The sequence below is a fragment of the Taudactylus pleione genome, unplaced genomic scaffold (genome assembly GCF_031769625.1).
Source record: "Taudactylus pleione unplaced genomic scaffold, aTauple2 ptg000386l, whole genome shotgun sequence".
NCBI lineage: Eukaryota > Metazoa > Chordata > Amphibia > Anura > Myobatrachidae > Taudactylus > Taudactylus pleione.
In genome coordinates this window covers 3742156-3768966 of record NW_028284787.1, presented here as the reverse complement: position 1 = coordinate 3768966, position 26811 = coordinate 3742156, and the positions used below count along the sequence as shown (strand labels likewise).

Sequence of the window (26811 nt, the reverse complement as noted above, 5' to 3'; positions counted from 1 at the left end):
AGCTTACTTCAAAAGTGAGTCCCAAAGAATATTTATCTATAGCAACGGCTTGTACTTCGGTCATTTCATTGGTAATATTGTTAACATTGCTCAGAACAGAGTTGTTTGGCAAGACCTTTGTCACAGAGGCAAACAAGCAAGTTTCTGCTAATGTACTTTCTATATTTTATCTATATTTTAACAGAATGATTTCATAAATGCTGCTCAAGTCACTTCACTGGTGCAGGAGCACATTCCATCAGCATTCCTTAATGAAAACAGTAATACTGGACTTGAGTTTGTAATCCCAGGAGATGTGGATGCAACAATGTGCCAACTTCTTTTCCAGACATTAGATAATAATCTACAGTCCTTACACATTTCTGGCTATGGAATTACTGATATAACTATGGAGAAGGTAAGCTCTTCATTTTTTTTTCAGCTTCATTTAAATTTTATTGTAAGTTTTAACAAATATTTCATGCAGAATTACACTTACTGTTCACCAGGCTTACTGTAGTATGTTCTACAGGTTATAATTGTAATGTCTTCTTTCCTTTCTCAAGTTACATTAATTGTATCCCATCAGACCAAGATACAGAATGAGGTACTGTTCATTTAGTCAAAGTAGAAAGAGCAAGCATAATGTCATTCAAACAGGCTGCATCGCATTTGTTTAGCTAGATGCCCCCATACAAAATCTAAACCATGCACCCTTCATTGACTAGTCTATTGCTGGAGAGGCTGTAATACATACTGACCAATGGATCCTGCTTTGTACAATGTTCACATTGCACATTATACTGTACTTTGCACTCAAAACACACTTTTACACTGAGATGTCTCTTTTCCAGATATACTTTCTTTTACCACAGAGATCCTCCCATCTCCCACAAAGTCTGTCTTCCCTACTTTCTTTCCTTGTATTTGTTGCTATGCCACTGTTCTGCAGATATATTGTTTAATGTGGTCAAAATTGAAGAAATTGCATTAGTCAGTTTGGGATCCCAAAATACATTTATCTTCTTTGCTATGCTAATCATACAGTAAGTGTTATATTGTATATGGTCAATGAACTTATTTTTTATAATTTTAAGTAATTAAAACTATATTAAAATCTGTAAAAAATGTATTGATATTTTGTAGTTAAAATATTTTAAAATTAGTAGAGAATTTGCCAATTGCTTTGGTGCAATGCTTTGTGGCATACAATATTTAAAATTAATATTAATATTGCTAGCTGTATTGCCAGCATTGCCTGCTTTCGTTTATTTAATTTTTTCAGTCTCCATTATTCTCTCTCTTATTCTCTCCCCCAACACTCTCTCACTTCCCCGCACACTTTCTTCCCTCCTCTCTCTGGCCCTGATTCAGAGCCGGACGCTCTGACAGAGCGCTTGCTCTGAATCAGTGCCGTCCCTCCCACCTTTTGCAGCAGCCTCCTGGCTGCTCGCATAGCTGTGGGTGACCACCCACAGCTATAGCGAGTGGCCAAAATGATGGTCGCGATCGTCAAGACCATTGTGACCATCGGGCTTGCGACGAGACCTTGCGGTAGGGTCTTGCTGCCGCAAGCCCTGGAGTGCTAGTGATGTCAGTGGGGCCAGCCCCAGACGGTAGGCATTCCCATGGGAACTCCTCCGTCTGGGCTGTCAATCACCATCGACAACACGCCCCCTTTGGTGCGAGACACATAACGACGGCTTGGCCGTCGTTATTCAGGTCTTGCGTATGCGCACGACGGAGCAGCCTCCGTCGTGCGCATGCGCACTTGGGCAACATTTACCCGCTTGCGAGCACTCAGCGCTCGCGTGCGGGTCTGAATCAGGCCCTCTGTTCATTGCTCTCCATAAACGACCTCAAATAGTGTCTGCAAACAAAATATTGACCAAAATGTCTGCTATGAAAGAAATCAAAAGTTGTGAAGCTTTTAACCACTTGCCACCTCAGAGGGACCTGCTGGTCCCTCTACACTTGCGGCTCCCCCTCCTTTGTGTCCCGGTCACTGCTTGCCACAGTGATCAGGCCCCGGCAACTCCCCCCTAGAAGCAGCAGCCATGGCTCATGTAGCCGCGGCTGCTGCTGTGACCCAAACACTGTGGTCAGCAGTGATCAGGCAGCTGGACCATCAGAAGCAGTAGCCCGCTGCTCTATCTACGGGCCGCTAGCGGAACATCCACCCGCTGCAAGTCCGGAACAGTGATCAGTGGGAACGCCTCCATCTGGGCAGCCATGCCCCCGGCACGCCCACCAAAGGGGGCATGCTGTCAATCAACATCGATAGCATGCCCCCTTTGGTGCGAGACTCATAATGACGGTTTGGCCATCGTTATTCGGGGCTCGCGCATGCGCACGATGGAACAGGCTCCATCATGCACATGCGCACTTGGGCAACATCGACCCGCTTGTGAGCGCTCAGCGGTCGCGAGTGGGTCTGAAACAGGCCCTCTGTCTCCTCTCCCCCTTTTTTCTCTTCCCCACCCCAACAATTTCCCCTTACCCCACTGTCTCTGTCTGTCACTCTCCCCTTCATTCTCGCCTGTGAAGCTCTAACAATGAATTCTTTCCTTACTCACTCCATGCCCCCAATATTCTTTACTCTCTCATCTATACATGTTCACAAAGGAGCATGGCCACACCCCAACATGAGTAATGATGCCCCTCTATGGTACCAGAGTCGCAATTTTTAATAACAGCCCTGGGTGCTATAAGATATGGAAGTAAAGACTAGCTAATATAGACAATAACCTAGGGGTGGGCAATAAGCAGCCCCCCAGCTGTTGTAGAACTACACATCCCAGCATGCCCAACTTCAGTTTTGGTATTTAGCTATGCTAAAACTGTTGCAATGCATGCTGGGATTTGTAGTTCAACAACAGTTGGAGAGATGCTAATTGGCCACCTCGGCATTACCGTATACCAAGCATCATAAACCATTGGCACATTTATGAAACTTGGACCAAGTACCAACAGGGAGATCTGAAACTCAATCTAAGTGAATTAAATATTTATGGATAACATCTCAAATTTTAACATCTAATAATTAAAGGCTTACATTTCTCATTTGTAAGAGGAGATTTCATGAAGGTTACAAGATATCCAATTCACAGAACAGTGTTTCAATATATCTTGAATTCTGGGAAAGCTCCAGAAATTCCCTGGTACTTATCTTTTTGTTTTTTTCAAATAGAATTGAATCTCTGGAAATGGAATTCATAGATGCTCAGAGTTGTAATGTGTGAGTTTAGAAGTTTGCAGCTGTGAGATATGAATAAAAAAAAATAATATTGATTCCTGGACATTACAGCAAGAAACTACCATCAACATTTTCTGCAATGAAGGAAGTTGCTCTTGGTGAAAATTTGGAGCAACGTTTTTCAAGACTAAAATCCCAGTTATTCCTGATTGCAGTAAATTAACAGTACACATTTCTTAAATATTCCTTTATCTCTAGGCTACATACTCATACCTTATTTGTGAGGAGCAAACTGGATGTAGTTATGAGACTGGTGGCTGCGATGCCGCCGGTCTCAATACTGACATCCAAAGCCCGACAAGGGACTTAAGATAGGTGTCGAAATACCGATGCCTACTGTATCTTAATCCCGATGCCAGAACGCCGAAGGATGCCAAGCCGAACGAGGTAGTCCGGGGCGCCATTTGCATTAGCCATGGGGGGAGAGAGTTAGGTTTAGGGAGTGTAGCAGAATTAGGGTTAGTTTTTTTTGGAAGGGGTTAGGGTTAGGCATCCCTGGGGGGGAGGGTTAGGGTTAGGCACAACTGGGGGGTTCAGGGTTAGGCACTAAGGGGGGAAGGTTAGGTTTAGGCATGAAGGGGGTTTAGGCACTAATGTGGAGGGTTAGGGTGCAGGGTGGGGAGGGTTAGGGATTAGCTACAAGAATGGAGGGTTAGGGGGGAAGGGGGGAGGGTAAGCATACTTACCTGACCCCTGTCTGGATACCAACCATCTCGATGCAGGGAAGCCAATAACATTTTTAATATATCTTAATTACTTTTGTATACATATGTATATATGGTGTAATGGTGGTGGCACTCCTTAAATTTTTGTTACCATGTAATGTTAAATATTTGGCACCCAAAGGAAAAAAAAGTTGTCTGCCCTAATTTTTGCAGAATATAATCAGTCTATTATCCTTTCATGTTGTGTTTTCACCTGAATTATAAATTAACAACAGCAGATTTTTTTAACCACTTAACTGACGAATTCTTTTTCCAAAAACCGCTCCAAAATTGTTGGTTTCTTTTATGATTGAATTAGGTCACGGACATAATTTTAAACTTATCCATCACTATTTTATTTGAAAAAAATATTTTTTTAAAACACAGTATAACATAAAAATAGCAATTTTTATGTTATACTGTAGTGATGGCCATTGACGGCTGTAGCATCGATGGTTCAACCATCTTGTTTGTTTCATTTCAAAGCCATGGTGGTGGTGACTAGAGGCCAAAATATGAATATTCTGTCAATGTCCCAATATTTATGCACCTGACTGTATATATATATATATATATATATATATTTTTTTTTTTTACAACTGTATATATATATATATATATATATATATATATATATTGTCTGATCACTGTGGGGACACATGGGCACTTGGGGAGGTGGAGCTGAGGCCGGAAAAGGGTGGGCGGGGGAGGCAGGGGACATGGCAGCCGCGGCTATCAGAGCCGCTGCTGCTGCTCCACCTCCTACACAGTGATCTCACTGATCACTGTGAGTGTATTCCGGAGCCGCAGCGGGTGGGTGTCCTGCCCGGAGACATAGCAGCGGCGGTGGCTACTAGAGCCACCACTGCTGCTGGTACACAGTGATCTCACTGATCACTGTTCTGGAGCAGCAGTGGGTGGGACATCCGCTAGCGGCCCGGAGACATAGCAGCAGCAGCGGCTACTAGAGCCGCCGCTGCTGCTGGTACACAGTGATCTCACTGATCACTGTTCCGGAGCCGCAGTGGGTGGATGTCCCGCTAGCGGCCCAGAGATAGAGCAGCAGCGGCGGCTACCAGAGCTGCCGCTACTGCTTCTGATGTTCTGGCTGCCTGATCACTGCTGACCACAGTGTTCGGGTCACAGCAGCAGCAACGGCTACATGAGCCGTGTAGAGGCTACATGAGCCGCAAGTGTAGAGGGACCAGCATGTCCTCTGAGGTGAGCGGCTGCTGGAAGTTAACTTCCAGCAAGCCGCCAACTGTGTGTTTCTGACTGGTCATATCAGATATGACCATGTCAGGGAAAGCCCACTCTGGTATGGTCGTATCTGATACGACCGTGCCAGGCAAGTGGTTAATAACTTCACAACTTTTGATTTTTTTCAAAGCAATCATTTTGGTCAATATTTTGTTTGCAGACACTATTTGATGTCGTTTATGGAGAGCAATGAACAGAGGGCCTGATTCTGACCCGCTCGCGAGCTCTGAGTGCTCGCAAGCGGGTCAATGTTGCCCAAGTGCGCATGTGCAAGATGGAGGCAGCTCTGTCGTGCGAATGCGCAAGACACGAATAATGATGGCCAAGCCATCGTTATGGGTCTCGCACCAAAGGGGGCGTGTTGTCGATGGTGATTGACAGCACGCCCCGTTTGGTGGTGTGCCGGGGGCGTGGCTGCCCAGACGGAGGCATTCCCATGGGAACGCCTACCGTCTGGGGCTGGCCCCACTGACATCACTAGCACTCCAGGGCTTGCGGCAGCGAGACCCTACTGCAGGGTCTCGTCGCAAGCCCTATGGTCGCGATGGTCTTGACCATCGCGACCATCATTTTGGCCACTTGCTATAGCTGTTGGTGGTCACCCACAGCTATACGAGCGGCCAGGAGACTGCTCCAAAAAGGAGAAGGGTCGGCCCTGATTCAAAGTGAATGCTCTGTCAGAGCATCCGGCTCTGAATCAGGGCCAGTATATACAGAACAAACAGCTTGGTTGTGCATAGGGGTGTGCACTGGCCACTTTTTGTGTTTTGTTTTTGGACCTGGACCTTTCTTTGTGTTTTGGATCTGGATTGGTTTTGCCAAAACCACCTTTCCGTGTTTTGGGTTCACACAGAATGTGTGGGTTTTTCTGTTCCTATGCTATTATTAACCTCAATAACATTAATTTCCATTCATTTCCAGTCTATGCTGAACACCTCACACCTCACAATATTGTTTTTAGGCCAAAAGGTTGCACCAAGGTAGCTGGATAACTATGCTAAGCAACAGAAGTGGGCGGCACAAACACGTGGCCCATCTAGGAGTGACACTGCAGTGGCAGACAGGATGGCAGTTTGAAAAACTAGGCCCCAAACAGTGCATAATGCAAAGAAAAAAAAAGGTGAGAGATGGAATTGTCCTTGGGCCCTCCAACGCACCCTTATGTTGTATAAACAGGACATGCACACTTTAACAAACCAATCATTTCAGCGCCAGGGTCTGCCACACAACTATGGCTGAAATGATTGGTTCATTGGGGCCCCCACAAAACAAGCTGGCAATTAATCTGTCCCTGCACAAACTGGCTCTACGGAGGCAAGATGTCATCCTCATCCTCCTCATCCACCGATTCCTCACCCTCTTCAGTGTAGTGTACATCCTCATCTTCACAGAGTATTAATTCGTCCCCACTGGAATCCACCACCACAGGTCCCTACGTACATTCTGGAGGCTGGTCTCCCTGGAAGAATTGATAATTCATTTTGATGAACATCATCTTCTCCACATTTTGTGGAAGCAACCTCCTACGCCTTTCACTGACAAGGTTCCCGGCTGCACTAAACACTCTTTCAGAGTACACACTGGAGCAGGGGCAACTTAGGTAAAATAGAGCCAGTTTGTACAGTCGCATCCAAATTGCCTCTTTTTCCTGCCAGTACAGGTACGGACTGTCTGACATGCCTACTTGGATGCTGTCACCGATGTAATCCTCCACCATTCTGTCAATGGTGACAATATCATATGCAGTGACAGTAGACATGTCAGAAATTGTTGGCAGGTCCTTCAGTCCGGACCAGATGTCAAAACTTGGTCCTGCCTGCCCTGCATCACCACCAGTGGGTTGCTTAGGATACCTAAGTTGTTTCCTGGCAGCCCCAAGTGCGGGAGAAAATGAGGAAGGAGCTGTTGATGTGTCACGTTCTGCTTCAGCTGACAGTGTTTTCACCAGAAGGTCTTTGCACCTCTGCAGGCTTGTGTTTGCCGGAAAGAAAGACACCACATAGGCTTTAAACCTAGGATCGAGCATGGTGGCAAAAATTTAGTGGTCTGATTTCAACAGATTGACCACCCTCGAATCCTGGCAAAGCAAATGAAGGGCTTCATCCACAAGTCCCACATGCCGAGCGGAATCTCTCTGTCTTAGCTCCTCCTTCACTTTATCTGCTTCTGCAAAAGCCTGATGAGGGGAATGACCTAACTCAAGCTGGCAGTGTCTGAACTCACTTCACATGTGGCAAGTTCGAAGGGCTGGAGAACCTTGCACAATACGGATATCATTCTCCACTGCACTTGAGTCAGGTGCATACCCCCTCCTTTGCCTATGTCATAGGTAGATGTATAGGATTGAATGGCCTTTCGCTGCTCCTCCATTCTCTGAAGCATATAGAGGGTTGAGTTCCACTGGGTCACAACCTCTTGCTTCGGGTGATGGCAGGGCAGGTTCAAGACTGTTTGCTCACACTCCAGTCTTCGGCACGCAGTTGCTGAATGGTGAAAATGACCAGAAATTTTTTGGGCCACCCAAAGCATCTCTTGCACATCCTTGCTGTGTTTCAGAAAATTCTGCACCACCAAATTTATTGTGTTAGCAAGCATGGGACATGCTGGAATTTGCCCAGATGTAATGCCCGCAAAATATTTGTGGCATTGTCAGATATCACAAATCCTCAGGAGAGTCTAAGTGGGGTAAGCCATTGGGCGATGATTTCCCTCAATTTCTCTAAGAGGTTGTCGGTGGTGTGCCTCTTACTGAAACCAGTGATACACAGCATAGCCTGCCTTGGAACGAGCTGGCATTTCTGAGAAGCTGCTACTAGTGACGCTGCTGTTGTTGATGCGTAAGGTCATTCATCTACCCAGTGGGCTGTCATAGTCATGTAGTCCTTAGTCTGCCCTGTTCCACTTGTCCACATGTCCGTCGTTTAGTGGACATTGGGTACAACTGAAATTTTTAGGACACTGAGGACACTTTTTCTGATGTCTCTTTACATTCTCGGTATCGCCTGCCTAGTGAAGTGAAATCTAGATGGGATTTGGTACCGGGGATAGACTACCTCCATCAATTGTCTAAATCCCACTGCACTAATGGCAGATACCAGACACACATCTAACACCAACATAGAAGTCAAGGCCTCAGTTTTCCACTTTGCTTCAGGATGACTGCTGTCGTACTTCATCCTCCTCGCTAAGGACTGTTGGAGGGTCAATTGCTTAGTAAAAGAAATAGTGGTGTTCCTACTGCTTCTCTGGGATGATGAATGACTCCCAGCAGCAACAGCAGCAGCTGCAGCAGTAGGCATAGCAATGCAGGATCCTCCGGAAGAATTCCATATAGGAGAGGAGTCAGTCGTGCCAGTGACATGGCCTGCAGGACTACTTCCAATCCTGACTGAAAAGGAAATTAACGAGGAGGGAGTTGACGGTGTGGTTTCCAGGTGCTTGTATACAACAGGACAAAGGGATTTAGGTGTCCCTGGACTGCTTACGGTCTTAGCCACAGTTTCTGAACTTGACAGTAACTTATGAATGCACTGCAGGTGACATATAAGGGAGGTACTTATCCACCTTTACATATGGTACATATGTCAAGACAGTTGTTGTCTGGATTTGGATAGAAATATTTCCAGACCAAAGATGTGGAATGTTTGGTCTTCTGCTCAGGCATGACCATGTTGTGCTTTTTCATCCCACGGACAACAACTGTCTCCCCTGAAGCCTGATTTAAACAAACCACATCACCATCAGAATCTTCCTCATCAACTATCTCCTCAGCACCAGCTACACCAATATCCTCATCCTGTTGTACTTCAACAGTGACATCTTCAATTTGAATATCAGCAACTGGACTGTGGGTGCACCTTCCAGCACTTGCAGAGGACATGCAAATGGTGGAAAGAGCCACCTCTTCCTGTCCAGTGTTGGGAAGGTCAGGCATCGCAACTGTCGCCACACTTGGACTCTCCTTGGGGATTTGTGATATCTTCTTAGAATGCACAGTTCTTTGCTGTGCTTTTGCCAGCTTAACTCATTTGATTTTTGTAGTGGGAGGAGGGCTTCCATCATCATGTTAAGCTGAACCACTAGTCATGAACATAGGGAAAGATATTAGCCGTTCCTTGCCACTCCGTGTCATAAATGGCATGTTGGCAAGTTTATGTTTCTCCTCAGATGATTTAAATGTATTTTTTAAGGTCATTTTCCTGAAATTTGTCATATGGGATTTTATATGCCCTCTACTATGACATTGGACATCAGCCTTGGCAGACGACGTTGTTGGCATTTTATCGTCCATGTCATGACTAGTGGCAGTAGCTTCAGCACTAGGAGGAAGTGGTTCTTGATCTTTCCCTATTTTATTTTTATCGGACAAATTTATGTGCTTCATTTATGTGATATTGTTATATACGTGCGGTTATTTGTTGGGTAATGGAGCGCACTTTGGGGGTTACATCACCCTTCAACAGATGAGCCAGCCAGCCCTTTACTTATGACACAGGTGCATGCTTGGTGCTGCTACTTTGTTTATGCATGTGCAGCTACTGTGCACACAATTCTCAAACACAGTAAAAAAAAAAAATGGACAGATTACCCCCTGGACAACACTACAGCACCCCTTTAGGACTACAGCCTTTATGGGACACTGCACAACACAGCCCAGCCAGCCCCTATGGACTTTGGAGTGGACACAGCCCCTATGGACAACTGACTGCACAACACAGCCCAGCCAGCCCCTATGGACAACTGCAGCACAACACAGCCCAGCCAGCCCCTATGGACTTTGGAGAGGACACAGCCCCTATGGACAACAGCAGCACAACACAGCCCAGCCAGCCCTAACTCCCACCCTCCCTTCACTGTCCACACTGTCCTTTTATAGAATCCAAAACCCGCGAGATCCAACAGTGGAATGATGACATTTTGCCTCAATTTCAGATACGAGTCAGCCGGAAAAACCCGAGCTGGACTCGGTTCCCGGATCGGATGGGGGGGCTCGGTGGGGTTCGGATTTCATAAATCCGAACCCGCTCATCCCTAGTTTTGCATAGGTCTGCACAGTGCATTTCAAGGAGCATGCCAACTAGTGCTTTACAGAAACACTTTTGCAAAGTGTACCTAGATTTTAAGTTTACTGTGCAAAAGTGTTAATATCACATAAAACCTCTTACCACTTTGAACTGCATTAGATTAAAATTTTAGTTTTTAACTTCTAAAATCCTACTTTATTTATTATTATTATTATTATTATTATTATTATTATTTATTACCAGTTATTTATATAAACCACACATATTCTGCAGGGAATTGGTATGTAATGTTGGCGGCTGATCAAATACCGACAGTGGCAGCCCGGCGGGTCAAATTTCCATCAGGGAGAGGTAAGTAACCTAACCCTTCCCTCTCCTCCCCAAACCCTAACCCTCCTTTAGATGTGCCTAATCCTAACATCCCCCTTTACTGCCTAACCCTAACCTCCCCCCAGGGGTGCCTAAACCTAACCCCCCCTCCCCCCACCCTAAACCTAACCATCCTGGGGGGGTACCCCTAACCCTAACAACTCTTTTCCCCTACCCTAACCCTAACTTTCACCAGGGGGGTGCCTAACCCTAAGTCCCCCGGGGGTCCCTAAACCTAACCCCCCCATCCCTGGGCTAAGTGCTCTTCTTACCCATCAGAGGACGATCGGGATGGCAGGGGTCGTCTTCCGGCATTGGGATTAAGATAGACATTGGCATTTCGACACCTAGCTTAAGTCCCTTGTCGGGCAGGATAAGTCTGGATTTAGACCAGTGGCATCATATCCGCCGGCCTATTAACTACATCCCATTCTGCAGCACTTTACAGAGAATATTAAGCCTTTCATATCCCTGCCTCAGTGTAGCTTACAATCTATATTCTCTATCACATGTATACACACACTAGGGAAATTTTTTTATTACCCTACCAGCATGTTTTTGGAGTGTGAGAGGAAACTGGAGTACCTAGAGGAAACCCACACAAGGAAGTGGAGAATATACAAACCCCACACAATTAGAGATGTGGTGGGAATGGAACCCACAACCTCAGTGTTGTGAGGCACTCTTGCTAAACATAACACCAACTATGCTGTCCATTTATTATTTAACATGACTTATTTTCTTTCTCTAATTTTAGTTTTAATATCTCTCCCCCCAAAAATGTATTTTTGCATTGCTCTGCAAAGTAAGTGCACTAATATACTTACTAAGGAATGGCACTGCTCTGCCCAAAGCCTAACCTCAGACTGTGCAAACTGCTGCTCATCCATAAATGATGCTATATTTTCACTTTTTAAATTTACTTTCTATTGTGTTTCAAGGCTAAACTGATCAAAAATGTTAGGGGATATAGACATAATTTGGCATAAATGTTCTCAGGACTGTCCAGATTTCTAGTTTTAACTACATTTCTTATCTTAACTCCAACTCCAAACATGCTAATTGGCATTTATGTTCCATCTAGGAATTACTTCATAGTGACCAACTCATCCCCTCTGTTTGTACAAAGTGCTGCTTCTTCACAAATGCAACTACTGTATCTTGCTCCTTAAACTAGTGCACCCGTGAGAGAGCTGAATGCATTTGCACAAATTGGAGCACATTGTTAATACTGTAGCTATGATAATGGGTTCTAGCATGTACTTCTCCGCATAATGGTTCCAGTAACCTGGAAGCCTCCACATGTCATAACTGATAATATGGACATTCTGGAGACCACTAAGCTCAAAATCTTAACTTAATGAAAGATCCACATTTATACTGAGGGTTCTTTATAAAATGGCTGGTGTTTAGGTGCAATGACAGGTACAGCACCAGAAGCTGCAAAATGTTCAGATATAGCAAGAGATCAGTGGCATAGGAACAGGTATGTTAACATTATACAGTCATCATGGTCACAGGCTCAAATTCAGTATTGGTATAACAAGCAGGAATCAAGTGCACAGGGACAGTATCAGAGTCAGGAAAAAGGAGAGGACTGGTACATAGAAAAGTTATAATCAGTACATGGATGTAGACCACCATCTATCTTTTATATGAAAAAGAAGTCAGTCCCTGCTGAAGTCAGCTCTTGATATATTTTGAGTGAAATCCTGTTCAAGGTTATCTTTTATGTAATATGACATTCCTGGGTTTATGGTAAACAGGGCATAGGCCTGATCTCATCAGGAGATTTTACCCAGAATCAAATCTATGGCACAGTTCAATGTTCTTTGGGGCACTAGATTCTCCACTTACTGGACACTCTATGGGTTCAGGAACACAGGCAACGATATTTTTTTCTTGAAGTACCTTTTTTAAGGCAAGCATTACAGAAAGTAATACCATAGGACTGAAAAAAGTATTTGCCAATTAAGTACAGGTGCATGCAGTTGAAAGCAAGTTACCCACAGTATGAGAGGGCTAAATGTTTCACTGGCCAACAGAAAGGAAATTATTTAAAAATGCAGAACTTCTATATCCAGACTTGGGACCGAATTCAAATAGCTGCAAAAAGTTGCGTATTGGCGAAAAGTTTACACCCAAAAATGCATATTGTGTAATCCTGTTAGCTGTAGCTGTTCACACATGTGAAATATGCACCACTAAAAGAGACGAATAGTTTTCACTAGAGATGTGCGCCGACCCCCGTGTTTTGGTTTTGGATCTGTATCTCCTCGTGTTTTGGATCTGTATTGGTTTTGACAAAACCACCCTTGCATGTTTTGCTTTTGTTTTTGGATCTTTATTTTTTCTAAAAAAAAATCATAAAAACAACTAAAATTATATAATTTGGGCCCATTTTTGTTCCTACAGTATTATTAACCTCAATAACATTTATTTCCAGTCATTTCCTGTCAATTTTGACCATCTCACAGCTCAAAATATTGATTTTTTTCAATTAGTTTAGGGCCAAAAGGTTACATCCAGCCAGCTGGTTGACTAAGCTGAGCGACAACAGTGGGTGGCACTAACATGTGGCAGTTCAGCTTCGAACGTGGAACAGAGTGGCATTGCAGTGGTATAGTGTTCACTCTAGCTCCGGCAGCAGGCAGGGTGCCAGAACTAGAGAGGGTACTTCCCCCAAAAAGGGGGCATGGACATTGAAAAGGGGGCATGTCTATAAGATGCGTCCCCTTTTCGTCACTCTTGGGGGCATGCCCAACATTTACAGACAAGCCGGGCAGACCCCATGCACTGCTGACAGGTAGAATAGATGCTGGGCGCATGCACCCAGATTCTATTCACTTGCGGTGACCTGGTCACCGCACATTTCCCCGCCCACGGGACACTGCGACCCGCGGGTGGAGACAGCACCCGCAAGCTGTCTTAGTGGGGCGATGTGCGCTGGGGGCAGGGCACTCCGAAGGGTGCAGCACCTTGTTAAAACAGCTTAGCGGGAATGCTAGTGGTAGGCAGGATTGCAGTTTAATAAACTATACGACCCCTAGGAATTTTAAAAACCAAAAATGTTTTCCTCTACTAGGTCAGTGGCCCAATGGTGTTGGAATATGTTTTTTGACTGAAGACAGGGAAAGGACGGAAGGATTGATCAGTTTTTAATATATTCAATTTAATGTTTTGATTCTTAAAAAAATTATGAGGGAAGATCAATCTAGGATCAAGTTCTTTAGTTCCTAAAAGACATCTTTGATCTGGAGGAGGTTTTTAATTTTTTATACATCATGATCTAATAAAAAAAATTAGGTGGCCTTGCTTGTGGAGGTGCTGTTAGAACATACTGTAAACAGATGTTTACTAATTTGTACTCAGGGAGGTTGCTAGGGATAATGGTACCAAGACTTGCAGAAAAACTGCATGTAGTTCTCTGGCTGAATTAGAACTCCCACCATCTGTGATGTTTGCTGGGCCTACTGGAAGTTATTTGTCAACAACAGGTGGTATGCTTCAGATTACCTCAGCCTGCTTAACGCACTTTATGTACCATGTAAATATATTTGTATGTGACCAATATACATAACTAATTTTTGTATGAAACGTATTTGCAGTGCACTTTATTGTACACATCCTGGCAGGAAGATGATCTGTGCTACTGCAGCACATATATGCCTACCCCATCAATTTGGTGGTTCAGAATTTTCTTTAAAAAAAATTAGAGGGGCATGCAGGAGATGCTGTCTGTGGCCATAACAATTTCTGGACATTCATAAATCATAAAATTAAAAATGTCAAGCAGTAATGCCCCAACCAGCACATAATGAAAATAAAAGAGGTGCAAGATGGAATTGTCCTTGGACTCTCCAACCCACCCTTATGTTGTATATATAAATGAAACAGGACATACACAGTTTAACAAACCAATCACTTCAGCGAAAGGGACTGCCACTTGTTGCAGAAAGGATTGGTTTGTTTGGTCCCCCCACAAAACAAGCTGCCAATGCTCAGTGGATATTGGTGGCAATGATCCCATACACAAACTGGCTTTACAACATTGGTAAGATCAGATGTCACCATCGTCATCCCCATCAGTGTGTACATCCTCTTCTTCACACAATATTAATTAGTCCCCGCTGGAATCCATGCATTACAGACGCTTCTGTATTTTTTTTTACTTAATTGCTGGTAAAGGTCTTCCTCATGGAATTTGTAATTCATTATGATGAACATCATCTTTTCCATATTTTGGGGAAATTACCTCCTACGCCAATCACTGATAGTGTTCACTCAAGGTCCTCCAGCAGGCGGAGCATCGGACCTAGTGACAGGGCACTTCTGCTCGGGTGGCCAAAGAAAAGGGGACATGTCTTTATAATGCATCCCCTTTTCGTCAATCCTGGGGACGTGCCCCTCATTTACGGACATGCCAGGCAGCCCCAAGCACTGCGGTCACTATGAATGGATGCCGGGCGCATGCTGTTTTGACCATCAGTGGGACACTGCAACCCATGGGTGGAGACAGAACCTGCAGGCTGTCTCAGCGGGGCACCGTGCTGGAGGGCAGGGTGCTTTCTGCCCTTCAAAAATAGGTCAGGGTGTGGTGCCCCACTGAAACAGCCTAACAGGAATGCTAACTGACAAGGTTCCCGGCTGTGCTGAAAACTCTTTCAGAGTACACACTGGAGGGTGGGCAACTTAAGTAAAGCAAAGTTAGTTTGTGTAAGGGACTCCAAATTGCTTCTTTTTCCTGCCAGTAGTGACACAGACTGTTTGACATGCCTATTTGGATACTCTCCCTAAAATAATCATCCACCATTCTCTGAATGGTGACCGTATCAGACAAAGTCAAGGTAGACATGTCACTAATTATAGGCAGTTCTTTCAGACCAAAGAAGATGTCATTAGGTTTTGCTGACTGACCTGCATCACCATCTGCAGTGGGTCTCTAAGGAATATTTTGTTTTTACCTGGCAGCTGCAGAAACTGAAGGAGGAGATGCTGCCATGTCACATGCTGCTTGAGCTGACAATTTTTTCACCAACAGCTCTTTGCATCTTTTCAGATTTATGGGTCTCATTCAGACCTGCTCGCGAGCACAGGACGCTCGCAAATGGGTCGATAGTACCCAAATGCGCATGTGCATGATGGAGGCTGCTCTGTCGTGTGCATGTGTGAGACCCGGCGAGTGACAGGGAAGCCGTCGCTCAGGTCTCGCACCAAAGGGGGCGTGCTGTCGATGGTGAGTGACAGCACACCCCCTTTGGTGGGTGTGCCGGGGCGTGGCTGCCCAGATGGAGGCGTTTTCATGGGAATGCCTACCATCTGGGTCCGGCCCCATTGACATCACTAGTGTCAGTGAGAGTGATTTTAGCTCTGACAGAGCCAAAATCACTCCAGGGCTTGCGGCAGCGAGACCCTACTGCAGGGTCTCATCGCAAGCTCTATGGTCATGATGGTCTTGACCATCGCGACCATCATCATGGACACTTGCATAAGCTGTGGGTGGTAGACCACAGCCATGCGAGCATCCAGGAGGACGCACCAAAAATAACCAAAAAAACGCCCTGATTCAGAGCGGGCACTCGTTCAGAGCGTCCGGCTCTGAATCAGGCCCTATGTCCATTGGAAGGAAAGACACAAGGTATGACTTAAACCTAGAATCAAGTATGGTAGCAAAATATAGTGATCTGATTTCAAGAGATTGACAACCCTTGGATCCTGGTGAAGCAAATAAAGGGCTTGATCTACAAGTCCGACATACTTAGCGGAGTCACTCCGTTTCAGCTCCTCCTTCAGTTTCTACAGCTGATTTTGCAAAAGTCTGATTTATGGAATGACCTGACTCAAGCTGGCAGTGTTTGAACTAACTTCACATGTGGCAAGTTCAAAGGATTTGAGAACCTTGCACATCATTGAAATGATTCTCCACTGCGCTCTACTAAGGTGCATTCCCTCTCTTTTCCCTATGTCATAGGATGTAGCGTAGTCTTGGATGGCCTTTTGCTGCTCCTACATCCGCTGAAGCATATAGAAGGTAGAATACCACCTAATTACTACCTCTTGCTTCAGCTGATGGCAGGGCAAATTCAACAGTAGTCGCTGATACTGCAATCTTCGACACGCAGTTGCTGAATGTCAAAAATGTGAAAAAATCTTTCGGGCCATCGATAGAATCTCCTATACATCCCTGTCATTTTTTAAAAAATCTTGCACCACCAAATTAATTGTGTGAGCAAAACATGGGACTTGTTTGAATTTGCCCACATTTAATGCTTGTACAATATTGGTGGCATTGACAGAAATCACAAATCCTGAGTAGAGTCCAAGTGGGGTAAGCCATTTTGCAATGATTTCCCTGAGTTTTTCTAAGGTTCTCAGCAGTATGCCTCTTAGTGAAACCGGTGATACACAGAGTAGCCTGCCTCTGAATGAGCTGGCATTTGTTAGCTGCTGCTGCTCTTTGCACTATTGGAGGCAATACATCTACCCAGTGGGCTGTCACAGTTATGTAATCTTTAGTTTGCCCTATCCCACTTGTCTGCATATCTGTGGTTAAGTGGACAATGGGCACAATGGCATTCTGGAGGACATTAATACGTTTTTTTTAATGTCCTTGTCCAGATTGGGAATTGCTATTCTAGAGAAGTGGAACCTAGAAGGGACATGGTAGCAGGGACACAGGACCTCAATTAACTGTCTAAAACCCAATGCATTAATGGTCGATACTGGACACACATCTAATACCAGCATAGCTGTTATGGCATCAGTATTCCGCTGTGCCATAACAGATGTTCGGCATCCACATCATCATCATCAACATCCTCATCATCCTTGTTAGTGTCAACTACAGAAATATCCTCCTGGTACAATTCCACAGAAGCATCCTCAATTTCTACGTCACCATGTTGACGTGAGCTGCTCATCACCACATTTGCAGAGGGCACACAAATGGTGGAAGCAGGATCCTTTTCAAGTACATTATTAGAAAGGTCAGGCTCACACATGGCAACAACGGACACACTTGGACTCTCCTCGGGGATCTGTGAATTTTCTGAGCACACAGTTGGTTCATGTGCCTCAGCAATTTTCATTTTTTTTACACTTCTACAGAGAGAAGGTCTTACATCATCATAAGATGCAGAACCATCAGACATAAATAAAGGCCAAGGCCTTATCCTTTCCTTGCCACTTCATGTAGTAAATGACTTAGACAATTTTTTGTTTCTCTGTAGCTAACTTAGCTTTTAATATTTTGTTCTTTAACACTGTAAAACATTGCTTGCTTGATTTTGGATGCATTGACTTATGCCGTGTATGCCCTTGGGCATCGGCTTTAGTAGACGATGTAAATGGACTAGTATTGTCATGACTGGTGGCACTGGCAGCAGCTCCTCCACTAGTATGTAGTTCCTGCTCTCTTCTCAACTGATCATTCTCCATATTAACAAACACAAATGAAGTAGGGTACAGTACACACGTCAACTTGTACCAATTTTAAATATTACACTGCGGTATCAGTGACCTACAGTATTGATATATTACGAACACACTGTGTTTTCCATTTACAATGTGACAATATTTGTTATGCATACACTGCATTTTCCACTAAGTGTGACAAAATTTTTTACAAATACACTGCATTTTCCACTTAGTGTGAATATTTTTTATGAATACACTGCGTTTCCACTTACAGTGTGAATATTTTTTACAAATACACTGCTTTTTCCACTTACAATGTGATAATATTTTTTAGGAATACACTGCATTTTCTACTTACAAAACAATGTGACAATTTTTTTTACGAATACACTGCGTTTTCCACTAACAGTGTGACAATATTTTTTACTAATACACTGCGTTTTCCACTTAACAGTGTGACAATATTTTTTAAGAATACACTGCGTTTTCCATTAACAGTATGACAATATTTTTTTATGAATACACTGCATTTTCCACTTACAATGTGACAATATTTTTTACGAATACACTGCATTTTCTACTTACAGTGTGACAATATTTTTAATGAATACACCCCTGCAGGCCTTGCCCCTGGATGGACACAGAAACCCCTGGATGGACACAGCAGCCCTGGATGGATACAGCAGCCGCTGCCCTTGGATGGACACAGCAGCCCCTGCCCTAGATGGACACAACAACCCCTGGATAGACATAGCAGCCACTGCCCCTGAATGGACACAGCAACCCCTGGATGGACACAGCAGACCCTGGATAGACACAGAAACCCTTGCCCTTGATGGACACAGCAGCCCCTGGATGGACACCGTAGCCACTGCTCCTGGATGGACACAATAACCTCTGGATGGACACAGCAGACCCTGGATAGACACAGAAGCCCTTGATGGACACAGCAGACCCTGGATAGACACAGAAGCCCCTGCCCTTGATGGATACAGCAGACCCTGGATAGACACAGAAGCCCCTGCCCTTGGTGGACACAACAGCCCCTCTTGGATGAAGCACAACCCTGACAGCCCGGGACTCAGCAAACAAATGGCACCTATAACCATAGGGGAGGGACTTTTATACAATCCAAAACCTACGAGAATCCGACAGCAGTATGATGACGTTTTGGCTCACTTTGAGATTCGAGTCAGGCAGGAAAACTTGAACCAGACTCAAACCTGGCATCGGATCCGGTTCTCCTTCTGGTCCTCGGACAACCGTACCCGCTCATCTCTAGTTTTCTCCATCTCAGAGCAGGTGAAATAATGTGCAAAAACTATTTTGGGCTAAACCCCTTTGCCATCCCCCAATGACTAATTAGGCAAAAAAATAATAATTTTACTTGATTCCCCTTAATTTTTGTGGTCAAAATGTAAAAAGTGTTGTAAAATGGGTTTAAAGTAGTGTGGTAGGTATTTTGGTAGGCTTTATGGGTGGTACAGGTGTTTTGGGTATTGCAGGTGTATTTTTTTTAATAGTACCCTAAAATGACACACAAATACAGTTGCACCCATTTTTATGTACCCCTAATTTAACTGCAGCATTTATTTTGGCCAAAAAAACTTGCTTTCTTTTTATGAAAAATGCTCATAACATTTAAAAACCCCAAACCCTTTGATTTTGTGCAATAATACTTCTAAACTATTACCCAGTGTAAGTTTTCCTTTTTTACAAAGTACAGGCACATTTCCCCCTTTTCATGCTCACTTTTCAACCTTATATTTTTCAGGCAAATGCCATATCGCATCTTTTGTAATAGGATTGCCTGAAAACCTGCATACGTGATAGCGCCAAAAAGTGACACATTTTGGCAAAGGGTGCGAAAAGTTTGCACATGCGAAAATGTAAAGTTTTCGCATCTAATTGAATTCCCCCCTTGGACTCTTGCAAGACTGAACCAAAGTTTACCCAATTTTCCCCAACATTAAAATTGATGGAAATAGCATTGGGGAGAAATTATATGAGTATACCATGCTGAAATCTAGTCAAGCAAAAATAAAGTTTTAGAATATAGGAAAGTGTCAAGCCCAATAAGCTGTATATGAGTCACCAGACACACCATTGAAGTGAAACTTTGAAAAGTTTCCAGGGAAGGGGAGTGACAAAGAGAACCTAGTATAGTCTCAGAAGTACAGTAAGATAGTAAAAGCCATTTTGCATTTTTCTGGATGCAGAGTAAGGCAATACACAACATTGTAACATATGGTTTAGCTATGGACCCAATACACTGCCATATGTTTGTGAACAAAACTGCAAATAACAGGCTGTGTGGGTTTTCAATTCTGGTGCCCTGAAGCACCTGGCAGCCATGTGATCACAAAAATATAGTATTCAAATTTCTATGCACCATCCCTAAGGGGGAGGGCAGGTCAGCACAGCATTTAAGGGCCAAAGGCTGAAGGCCTATGGCGGCCAAAGAGAGGACCCATTATCTAATAATGAGTTCAAAATGTAAGTGCTGAAAGTCTACATAGAGTGGACAAGCATTATTTGTGACAATAAGTTAGCATACAATTTTAAACGTATCCAACCTAGATATTCAATACTGATTTGTGAAAACTTTTCATGTAAAAAAATGTTGAAGTGGTTAGTAATATTATTTATAAACAGGTCCAAATTATAGGCTGGGTGGCAGAGGTGGTGGCCCTGGGGCCCCACACATTGGGGGCCCCCACACTGTCCACTGCCCCTGGCTACTACTACTAACTAAAACCCAGAGTACCTCATTTAGCTGTCTCCGCTGTGGTCCTCCTTGGCAGCTCAGCTGTTCCCTTACAGTGGCTGCCGAGGAGCTTCACTACAGTCACAGTCTCGTGAGATTAGGACGTCAAATCTCATGAGACTGTTCAGACCAAAGCCCAGGCTGCCTGCAGTGTATGCAAGGCATACCTGGCCTCCTGTTTCCTCGGGCCATGGTGATAAGGTATTGCATAACAAGCACTGTGCTGATAGACAGGCAGCCCAATATATATATATATATATATATAAATAAATGAAAATTCGGTGCCACTTGAGAAACCACTAATGGGTAGATAAGAATGTGTAAAATAAAATGTACTTAAAACAGAGATTATTCAATGATAACCCTATTACACTCAAAGAGAGCAAAACATACAGACAGCACTACTTGACAAAAAATTAATACAAAACAATTACCATACAAATAATTAATAATTAATAAATAATAAAAATACACCGTTATAAACAATTAGAAATTATTAAGTGTATGGAACCAGCTGGTATAAACACTCATAAAAAAATAAGCTAAATAAATATTTCTAATATTAAATATCCATATAAACCCAATAAGCCATGTGGTTCTAATTGGAATGGATAAACTCTATTAGCAATCATCAAGAAGATTAATAGTGAAACAAGGCTAATTCCTCTGTAAATAAATAATAGCTCAAGCAAGCTACTTTGGAAAACAAAAAAAACTATCGATGTTATTAACACACCATGAATGGTGTTTTGGGAAGAATAGCAAGCATAAAAATAACTTAGGCTGGGACTCTGTTTGCTCAGAGTGTATGTTCAGTTCATGCCCGAATCAAAACATGTTAATAAATACTCATTGCAGATAACTCTATAGATTAATTTGTATTGCAATTGGTGTTAAACATGCATGCATCCAAGCTTTAGTTCCATAGTTAGATGTTAGTCTTTTGCCCAGAGTGTTAGTAGGCAATTCAAAGAGCAAGCAATTAGAAGCTTTCAGATCCTTTTTATGCAAACAGGAACCAATGGAGTTAATTCCCTTTGAAAGCTCAGGAACACAGCCTGTTGGCTTCTCTGTCCTGTACTCACAGTTCTCCCGGGAGATGTGATAAGTGTTCACGACCAGATGGCTCAAAGTAACAGACTTTTTATGCATTTCTCCGCCTCTGTTTATGTTCAGCGGTTTCCTCAGAAGTAACATTGTCCGTTCTGAGTCATCCGGTTTTTATCCCGGAGACCAATGGCTAGCGCATGCGCCGTGCATCTCAAGCCAAGCCTAGATTTTGATGGGGATCACGTGGTTGATACTCAGCAACCTAATAGGTTGTCTCCATTTTAGTCGCACACTTGTGTGGATCGTCCCCTTCATGCGTTCTGGCTGGGTATTGTTTGTGTGTCATCAGACAGCAGATCTTATATATACATGGTGGCACAGCTTGCGCATTGCAGTCTAAAGACACATTCCCCATAACCGGGGAGAGGTTGGATAGTTCAAATTAATTAGAAACAATATTATTGCAGCTTAATTCAATATACAGAAATATATATATAATACTTATTTTAAAAATGATTAATAATAACAAAGAACCCATAAAATTCTTACACTTTAGTACAATTTTATGAGAATAATAGAAACAAATAATTAATAAATAAAAATAGAGCAGTATATATAAATAAAGATATATAGAAATAAAGAAAGAAGAAAAATAAAAATAAAAAATCTATATATAATAGTGAATAATAAATATGAGATAAATAATAAAAATCAATAACTAGCATAACATATATATTTATTCATACCATATATTTATTTAAAATCACACATATGTGGCACATGTTTGCAATTGGAGAAAAAAAGTTTAGACTTTACTTCAAATGTGAATAAGGAGTGTTTTAAAATGAGAGAATTTATGAATTGTTCCTCCTCTTTTGTGAACTATCTTATCACATGTGGCTGTGGTATCCAATATGTTGGTAGAACAACAAGGTCCCTGCACATACGCTTTATGGAACATCACAGAAATATTCTTAAAGGTGTTAAGACACACCCATTGTCAAAACATGTCACCCAGTGTCAAAATTTAAAAGATCTGAGAATAAAAGCAATAGAACAGATTAAAGCCACATGTCGTGGAGGTGATAGATTCAGAACACTCTGTAAAAGGGAAGCCTATTGGATATACAGGTTGGGCACATTAATACAGGGTGGTCTTAAAGACACGGTAGAATTGAATAATGTCTGAATAGTGACTATATGTGACTTTTATTGATTATTATTATTTATCTTATATGTATTATCCACTATTATATATAGATTTTTTAATTGTTATTTTATTCTGTCTATTCTTCTATATATCTTTATTTATATATACTGCTCTATTTTTATTTATTAAGTATTTGTTTCTATTATTCTCATAAAATTGTACTAAAGTGTTAGAATTTTATGGGTTCTTTGTTATTATTAATCATTTTTAAAATAAGTATTATATATATTTCTGTATATTGAATTAAGCTGCAATAATATTGTTTCTAATTATTTTGAACTACCCAACCTCTCCCCTGTTATGGGTAATGTGTCTTTAGACTGTAATGCACAAGCTGTGCCACCATGTATAAGATCTGCTGTCTAATGACACGCAAACAATACCCAGCCAGAATGCATGAAGGGGACGATCCACACAAGTGTGTGACTAAAATGTAGACAACCTATTAGGTTGCTGAGTATCAACCACGTGATCCCCCTTGAAAACGAGGCTTGGTTTGAGATGCATGGCGCATGCACTAGCCATCGGTCTCCGGGATAAAACCGGATGACTCAGAACGGACAATGTTACTTCTGAGGAAGCCGCTGAACACAAACGGAGGCAGAGAAATGCATAAAAAGTCTGTTACTTTGATCCAGCTGGTCGTGAACATCTATCACATCTCCCGGGAGAACTGTGAGTACAGGACAGACAAGCCAACAGGCTGTGTTCCTGAGCTTTCAAAGGGAATTAACTCCATTGGTTCCTGTTTGCATAAAAAGGGAACTGAAAGCTTCTAATTGCTTGCTCTTTGGATTGCCTACTAACACTCTGGGCAAAAGACTAACATCTAACTATGGAACTAAAACTTGGATGCATGCATGTTTAACACCAATTGCAATACAAATTGATCTATGGAGTTATCTGCAATCAGGGCCAGACTGGCCATCGGGCACTTCTGGCAAATGCCAGAAGGGCCGATGGCCAAATGGGCCAGTTTGGCTGAGCGCAGGCTTACCCGGCAGTACAACCTCCCGGGCGTCGCCATGCTCAGCAAGGAATTTCACTAATACACGGCCACATCATTGCGTCATGACGCGGCCAGCATCCAAGCCCTTGGCAATGGCGGCATTGTCAATCTGGGTGAGCGGCGCACTATATTGACAGTCTGCTGGTCGGGAGCCGGTGGAGCCACACGAGGAGCTGAGACGAAGCGCACACCATTCAGAGATGCCACACTTCCGTGTTATAGTGCCGTTAAAGAAATGGTAGAGCTTATTAAACTCGGGCATCAGCGACAGAAGTGCAGCAGGACGCAGCTTCACAGAGTACTGCATATGGGGACCGTTTAAAACTTTCTCTGCACACTCCAAAATTACATGCGGTATCTCTCTCTGGCTCTACCATCTCCCCCATTAGTTTCCTTCTCTCTCTCATCTCACCTAATTTCTCCTCCTCCTCTTACTCTTGCTTCCATCTCCCCTGATTTCTTCTCTCTCTCTCTTTTCTGTTTCCCCTATTCTTCTCTCATCTCCCCCTATACCTAAACTCTGCCGTCTGCCCTTATTCATCCTGTCTCCCTTATTCCTACCCTCTATTTCCCTTCACCCCCTATTCCTCCTCTCTCTCTATTGGGTCCCCCTCTTTCTCCTATGTCTCTACCGGCTTCCCCTGTTCCTTCTCTCTCTCTCCCAGCTTCCCCTCTTCTTCCTATGTCTCTCCCAGCTTCCCTCAGTCATATATATATTATTTTTTTTTCTTCTCTCTCGTTTTCCCCTATTCCTCCGCTCTCTCTCCCGGCATCCCCTATTCCTCCGCTCTCTCCCCTGGCTTTCCCTATTCCTCCGCTCTCTCTCCCGGCTTCCCCTATTCCTCTGCTTTCTCTCTCGGCTTCCCCTATTCCTCCGCTCTCTCTCCCGGCTTCCCCTATTCCTCCGCTCTCTCTCCCGGCTTCCCCTATTCCTCCTCTCTCTCTCCCGGCTTCCCCTATTCCTCCTCTCTCTCTCCCAGCTTCCCCTATTCCTCACTCTCTCTCCCGGCTTCCCCTATTCCTCAGTGCTCTCTCCCGGCTTCCCCTATTCCTCCTCTCTCAGCTTACCCTCTTTCTCCTATGTCTCTCCCAGCTTCCCCTATTCCTTCTGTCTTTCTCCAGGCTTCCCCTTTTTCTCCTATGTCTCTCCTTCCCCTTTTTCTCCTATGTCTCCTCGGGGCTCTCCCTATTTATCCTCTTTCTTGGGGCTCTCCCTATTCTCTCTCTTTCTCTCTCTCTTCCTTCTCTAGCTCTCTTGGGGCTCTCCCTATTCCTTCTTTCTCTCTGTCGGGGCTCTCCCTATTCCTCCCCTCTCTCAGGCCTCTCACTATTCTTTCTCTCTCTCTCTCCTCTCCCGTTTCCTTCTCTCTCTCTCTCGGCTCTAGTGTTAACTTCTCTCACTCGGCTCTCTCTCTCTCAGCTCTCCCATTTCTCTCTCTCTCTCTCCTCTCCCCTTTCCCTCTCTCTCTCTCTCTGCTCTCCCGTTTCTCTCTCTCTCCTCTCCCATTTCTCTCTCTCTCTCTCCTCTCCCGTTTACCCCTCTCTCTCTCTCCTCTCCCATTTCCCTCTCTCTCCTCTCCCATTTCCTTCCTTCCCTCTCTCTCTCTCCTCTCCCGTTTCCCTCTCTCTCTCCTCTCCCATTTCCTTCTCTCTCTCTCTCTCCCTCTCCTCTCCTGTTTCCTTCTCTCTCTCTCTCTCCTCTCCCATTTCCTTCTCTCTCTCTCTCTCTCTCTCTCTCTCAGCTCTCCCGTTTCCTTCTCTCTCTCTCATTCTCTCTCTCTCTCTCTCGCCTCTCCCATTTCCTTTTCTCTCTCTCTCTCTCTCTCTCTCTCTCTCTCTCTCTCTCTCATTCTCCTATGTTGGATCCCATCTTTCCTTTTCTCTCTCCCCTGCTCCCTGAATTCCTCCTCTCTTTTTCTCCTGGCTCCCTCCTTTCCTCTCTCTTTCTTGTCTCCCTCTATTCCTTTTAGTATGTTGCTATTTCACACCTGCAGATCCATATTGTAATAATAGTTGTATACAATATATTGTTTATAATATTTATATTTTATGTGCAAATATTCATAATGTTTTATTTGTTGTTTTTATACAATCTACTGTATATGGGTGATGCACTATATAGTGTTTATCTCAATCGAGGAGCACATCACAGCAGGGATAATAATTTTTTACATGATTTTCCACGCTTTGTACTATAATTTGTAATAATAAATAGGCCTCATTTATCTTTATCTGTGTATGTTTATTCCATTAAGGAACATCAATATTCGCTTACCAAAAAAATTAGCTTCGGGCCGGCACTGAGTGTGGCCACATCATTATGTAGTGAAGTCATTACACACAGGCTGCGTAATGACGTTATGACATGGTCGGGGATGAGATGTGCAGTGCGGGCGGGGCCTGGGAGTAATCTGGTAGGAATGGATGGCATTTTGATAGCTCCTGTGAGCTGCCTGCAGAACTGCCCAGCAGCACCGTGCTGAGGTCAGGGTGGAGTCACTGAAGTGTCATGTGTGGTTGGGGTGATGTCATGATGAAGCTGGCCCAGGGATGAATAGCACGCCAGGGGTGGGCGGGAAGCTGACTGGATGGACTGGACGCCATCTTCAGACACCTCATGATCTGCTGACAGACACCATCTGCGGACACCAGGGTATTACTGTGTGTGGCATAATGTGTTATAAGGGGCATTATTTTGTGTGTCATAATGTATAAGGGGCATTACTGTGTAGCATAATGTATAAGGGGCACTACTACTGAGTGGCAT

The 26811-nt window shown here is 43.7% G+C and overlaps 1 protein-coding gene across 1 annotated transcript in view; it reads left to right on the top strand.

The window, feature by feature from the left end:
* Positions 1-26811, top strand: part of ABCA13 (ATP binding cassette subfamily A member 13) — a 269444-nt gene that overhangs the window by 111751 nt on the left and 130882 nt on the right. The window contains exon 12 of the mRNA XM_088445671.1: positions 185-397. Within this exon, the coding sequence (XP_088301797.1) occupies positions 185-397 (213 nt within the window). The remainder of the gene's footprint in view (positions 1-184; positions 398-26811) is intronic.